At 34.2% G+C, this 6,186-nt stretch overlaps 1 protein-coding gene across 15 annotated transcripts in view; it reads left to right on the top strand.

The window, feature by feature from the left end:
- Positions 1-6,186, top strand: part of LOC102768505 (CLIP-associating protein 1) — a 138,951-nt gene that overhangs the window by 40,615 nt on the left and 92,150 nt on the right. For 11 of the 15 annotated variants that reach the window (XM_015572489.1, XM_015572490.1, XM_015572493.1 and 8 more), the window contains 2 exons: positions 600-626; positions 2,564-2,731. In XM_015572489.1, the coding sequence (XP_015427975.1) occupies positions 600-626; positions 2,564-2,731 (195 nt within the window). The remainder of the gene's footprint in view (positions 1-599; positions 627-2,563; positions 2,732-6,186) is intronic. The other 4 variants (XM_015572491.1, XM_015572500.1, XM_015572503.1 and 1 more) reach the window with 1 other exon arrangement.

Here is a 6,186-nt window from a genome sequence, read left to right on the forward strand (position 1 = left end):
TATATTACAAGCAGATATACTAGCATTCAGAGTCCTGGTTTAATAGTATGTCAGTTTTATTGATATTAGATTTGGGGCTCTTAACAGTTCACATATTTTAAATATTTGAAGATTTAAATATTGAGGCTTTAAATCTTAGAGGATTACTATCACATATTTGAGGATTTGGCATCAGGCACTCTGGTGAACTGTTAGTCGCTCTTTTTAATTCATTGCTGCTGATTGAGCACTCGTGGTGGTGAGCCCTGTGCCAGGTGGTAGTGATGCGGAGGTAAGTCACTTCCCTCAGGTTGCTGGGAGCCAGAGAGCAGATGTACTCCCAGAGGGTCATCGCTTTCTTACTCTTCTCCGCATCCCTCACGTGGGGCACTGTGCCTGGCATACTGTGGGTTTGTAAGTGTTCCATGTACAGACAAGAAATAAATGCTAAATAGTGTGACATATAAAATCAACGTGAGTACAAAGTAGACTAGGAGGATTAAGAACTAGAAAAAGATAGTTTGTGAACAAAGACATGTGTTTGCATGCTGACCTCTGTATTGTGTTATTGTCTTTTAATCCACTTCTTGCCTGTTCTTTGGTCTGCTCTCATAATCAAGGATCCAGATCTGCTAATCCTGCTGGTGGTAAGCCATTTCTCTTCTTGTTTGTTTGTTGTTTTGTTCCTTCTCTCTCACCCATGTTCCTTGCACAATATTAATTTTTATATTATGAGCTTAATTAATCTTTCTGCATTTTTCTGTATGTTAAAATCCAAAATTTGAAATAGATTTTCTTTTTCCTTTTACATACATAGCTTAATGGTTTATGTGTATGCTCAAATTTTATGGGCAAAATTAATGGATCATGAGGTGGGTTCTTCATGGTAATGTGTACTTGTGATTTTTGCAATAAATTTCACTTGAAATTATAGTTAAATCATTATAGAGTACTAATTTTTGTGAGTATGCACCTTAATGATTCATTTGAATGGTGTGTGGGTGTGTGTGTGTGTGTGTGTGTAATTTCCAGTTAAGTGTTATTTCGAAGGTTCTACCTTTGGCTCATCCTTACTCTGGTAAATAATAATGTGCACTTTGTTTTAGAATTTCATTGTCTTCTGTACTTAAGCAGATGATCTAAGTAAATTACTGCCATTTGGGTGTGTTGATAATTTTGACCCTAAGAAATGGTTATTTAGGCATCTAGTCACTTAGCCATAATAAAAATTACTAAGCATATAATTTGTTTTTATTTTATAATTTAGTGAATACATCTCAGAGAATGTGATCTGTATGGCTGCTACTTTTGTAGGTTTTTGAGATTTCCTTTGAGGCTTAGTATACAGTTGGTTTTTGTAGTACATGTGTAAAGGTGAAAAACGTGTATTCCGTTTGTTGAGTTACACTTGTGTCTGTGGAGAGTGTTTATACATGTCTGTATAATTTTGACTACTCTGTCAACTTCTGCGAGGTATGTTATTTTTTTAGTGGTTAGTCTTTCTGAGTGGTATATTAATAATTAGGACTTTTTCAATTTCTTCCTGTATTTTTAGTTTTATGTTTTATATTTCAAAGCTATGTTATTTGGAGCATAAAGGTTCATGATTATTATATCTTCATGGACAATTTGTTTATCAATATAATATATCATTTGTTCTTTTTTTAATGCTGTGTTTTACTCTATTTTGTTGTTTTAGGTATGTTGTTTCTTATAAACAACATATATTTAACTTTTATTTTTTTAAAGCCAATCCAAACATCTTTGTCTTTTAATAGGTGAATTTAATCTAGCCACATTTATTTTTTTAAGATTTTTAAAAAATATATTTTTATTGATTTCAGAAAGGAAGAGGGAGGGAGAGAGAGAGAGAAACATCAATGATGAGAGAGAATCATTGATTAGCTGCCTCCTGTCTCCCCTCCTCCACTGGGTATGGAGACCGCAACCCAGGCATGTGCCCTTGACCGGAATTGAACCTGGGACCCTTCACTCCGCTCTACCCACTAAGCCAAACCAGCTAGGACATAGCCACATTTATTATGATTACTGATATATTTGAGCTTAGGCCAACCATCTTATTTTGTGATTTTTATCATGTTTCTATTTATTTCTTCCCCTTATCCCTTTTCTTCAAATTGTTAAATTATAGAGTTCTCTTGAATCCATTTTCTATAACGACTGTTTAAAAATTTTTTGTTAACATTTATACGTTTCCAGCAGTTATACTTAAAAATTATGACATACCAACTGTTACAGAAAAAAGGAACAAAACACTAAATAAATGCCATTGAGATTATTTCTAGAAATTTCCTGTGGAACAGGGAGGCTATTTGTACTCATCCTGCTTTTTGAATCAGAAGTTTTGCAGTTATTTTTGTAGCACAGCACCAGTAACTGTCCATGTATTCTTGATACTTTAATATTCTTTCATGCTCCTAATGTTTAAAAAAATTAGTACTAACACCAACTACAAAGCTATTTTTATATTTGATCCAAATGAATGTATAAACTGGTTTCTGAAATACTATCACTTATTCCCTGATTACATCCATTATTCAATTTTGTTTTGCTTCATTTTTAGCTGGCAGCCGGTCGAGTTCTCCAGGGAAATTGTTGGGAAGTGGTTATAGTGGCCTTGCTGGGGGATCCTCAAGAGGCCCGCCGGTGACACTCCCTTCAGAAAAACGAAGCAAGATTCCCAGAAGTCAGGGATGTAGCCGAGAAACAAGTCCAAACCGAATAGGATTAGGTAAGGATTCTCCAAGACCCTGGAGCACCATTTCCAACGTGGTCAGAATTTTTATCATAATCCAATGCCTTTTTCTAATGTGGCAAATAGAGCTTTGTTTTTGAATTGAGGATGCCATTTTGCCTGTGTTAAAAAGACATCTTGATTTGTGCTTTTTATAGATTATGGCATGTTCAGGTTTCAGTTATAACTAAAAAGTGTGTGGGGCTTACCATTTCAGATTGATGAGGAAGAATTGTGTCGTTGTGGGTTTTCGTTTTTTAAAGTCATTTTGCAAAATATTAGAATTGGGGGAATGGGCAGGGTTTTCTACTGTACACGTAGAAGCAATGTTGCTTTTCACTATTCTTTCACTGATTAGCACTAAGTAGCTATTAACCTAAATTTTCGAAAGCAATTTGTAGGGTCCACATTTATTTTGATTCTGATCTTCTCTAACCTAATTGGTGAAAATAGTCGAAAATATATATACTTACTTTTGCCATAGTTTTGTTCAAACATAAAATCCAGACTAGATGGAAATGAAGTATGTAGTTTTTGTGTTGTAGTATCAAGTTTCATTGTAATAGTGTATAGACCTTTTACCTCTATTAAAATCTAATTGTACACTGCTTTTTAATATAAAAGGTAGTAGTCTGTTGTAATATATTATGCAAAATGTATGTTCAAACTCTGTCTTTACCTGCTTTCTAAGAGTAAAAATCTATTAATGTGAAATTAGTGCTGAACTTCTGACTACAAATAGCTTGCGGTCTTAGAGGTGAAAATGTGTAGAGTGTAACAAATACGATGACTTGGCCCTCTGGGATCCTTTGGCTCGCTCCCCGTGGGGTGGAAGTCCTCAGAATTCCATAGTACCACTGCACCAAGATGTCTGGGACTTTCTGCTCAGTCATAGTTTTACTTGAAAGCAAGAATTGTCCTAGAAAAGGAGTGTCTACCCCATTTCTTCCTTAGTTCCTGCTAGGAGAGGTTCCCCAGAGTAGAACCTGCTGTGGTGAAGTATAAGGTGGGGAGATGAGGAGAAAGGTGCTGTAGGGCAGAGAGGAGCATGTGCAGCAGCAGTCAGACAAGCGGGAGCATAGTGCATCCTGGGTAACACAAGTAATTCATCCTTGGCTACAATAAAGGAAGTTGGTTAGGGTGGGGTGGGAGATGAGGGCAGAGGGGCTCTTAGCATCCAGCTCATGAAAGTCCTTGAAAGCTGCCTGAGCTAAGAGAAGGCAGAGGCAGAGATGTAAGAAGTAGAATGCATAGGATTTGGTTTGACTAACATTTCCAAAGCAGGTGAGAAATGTAACCAAGCAGTGGTTAGTTAATTAGTTAATTCTACATAATGTCAACATAAAGTGACATTACATAGCATGCTGCCTAAGCTGACAAGTTATTTGGATCCAGTAATAACAAGTAATTTGGATAAAATTAGAGAAAATAATCATGGCTGGAATATATAAATTTCAGAGTTGATTAACATGTGTGTTTGGATCTGGTTTTGTTTGGAAAATGCATTTGATTTCAAATCTGGGTGTGAGGATTTAAGCTGTTTTTTTTCCAGAGTTAATTAAATTCATAGGATGTTTTGGCAATCCAGATTAGAGTCATACTTTTAAATTAGGGGTGGGGGAGATTTTACTTTATTTATTAAGGACGCCATTTTTACCTTCTTGAAATTGGAAAATAAATCAACTTTATTCTTCTAACATAACTTTAGGACCTGATATTCCATGTTCTTAACTATGAAGTTTGTATTATGGATAGTTGAAAAGACCACATTTAATAAGCTTTTAAAAGAGGTACTGTGAAACATCATCCATCAGTAAGAACTAAATAGGAGCCCACTTCCTTCTTAAGAGTTTTTATTTAAAACATTATTTTGAAGCAAATTATTTCCTTGATGCTCCCTCCTGTGGATCATCATGGGGATCAGTTAGTTATATGTCAAGTTTTGAGGTCATACATATAATTCTGAATAAAATAGGTATTTTATTTAAATATCTGCCCATTGGGAGAATAAGAACATACACACAGATATAAAGATTCATATATGAATAAAATGTACCTTCCCATTTCTGCCTGTGATAATCTTAGAGATTCCAGTTCATAGGATGTCAGATATATTAGCATTTTTTTCAGTAATAGATTGTATATTTCTGTGATCATTTAGTATATACTGGGTATATGCCTGTGTATCTAAATATTTTGTTTATTGCATAGCAACTTTGAATATAAATATTCAAAATAAGAGGGATCATCTTTTAAGAATATTTTGTATAATTCCCAGACTAATTAGTAATTTTAATTATAGCTAAGGTAGGTTTATAATTTGCATTGAGAATAGCTTTTAGTTATCTACAAATTATGTTTGGTTCAGCTATATTTTTTTTGCTTGAAATAATATTTCTTAAGTAAATTTTCTTTTCTCATCTGTGATAAAAATGATACCCAAGCTCTTTTTCATTAGTATTTACTTAAGCAAAATAGGATGCAATTCCAGTAAAATAGCAAAGAAACCAAATAAAACCCTGATACCATGTCTTTTCTTGGCAGTTTATTCCTTCATAAACTATTCAACCAAAATATAAGACTATACTATTTGTTAATTATTTCATTTTTGTCTTTTATTCTATTTTTGATTAATAATAAAGTCACATAAGTAGCTGACATTCATAGCAATTCTATTTTAGAAGTTTGCCTTTGTTTTTTTTCTTCTCCTGCTCATCTATTAAAAAGGCTAAAAGAAAGATTTGAATTTTTGCAGTTTACATTCTGTGGGTATATGTTTAAAATGCTTTTACATTCTCTTCTTTAAAATAGTTTGAAAGAATTAAAAATTAATAATTAACTTCCAGCAGTTAAATTAGACTACTGTGAGCAAGAAAGACTAAAACATAATAATATCTAGACTAGGGAGATAGTTTATGTCTTAATTTCTGGTACTTTTTATTATTCCTCTTGTACTCCTTAAGTTCTGGTAGAATTCTTCCTTAAAAGGCAAAGGTCAAGATTACCCTTAAAACACTATAAAGGTGGAATAAAGCATCGTTCAGGAAATGAAAACCAATCAAATAGTTTCTCAAGGCTTCCCAGCGATTCGTGTGAGCACAGGACGCCGGAGCTGCCTAAGAACGCCGCTTCAGAGCGTTCAGATAGCAAGTATGTTGGTCACTTCTTCCTCTGCGGGCCTTCTCCTCCCTGTGCTCCCATGGAATGTCCCCTTTGGGCCCTCGATACAGAGGCAAGTTGATTTGGTGTATTGTTTTTGGTTTTTACCACCTAATTAATTAGTCCTCGTAAAATGATTTATTTATGTACTTATTTTAATTCCTTCTTATAGATTGGTCTCTGGAGGAGGTATTATAAGTGTTTTATTTTTTTAAAAATATATTTTATTGATTTTTTACAGAGAGGAAGGGAGAGAGATAGAGAGTTAGAAACATCGATGAGAGAGAAACATA

This window comes from Myotis davidii, unplaced genomic scaffold (assembly GCF_000327345.1).
Source record: "Myotis davidii unplaced genomic scaffold, ASM32734v1 scaffold249, whole genome shotgun sequence".
Taxonomy (NCBI): domain Eukaryota; kingdom Metazoa; phylum Chordata; class Mammalia; order Chiroptera; family Vespertilionidae; genus Myotis; species Myotis davidii.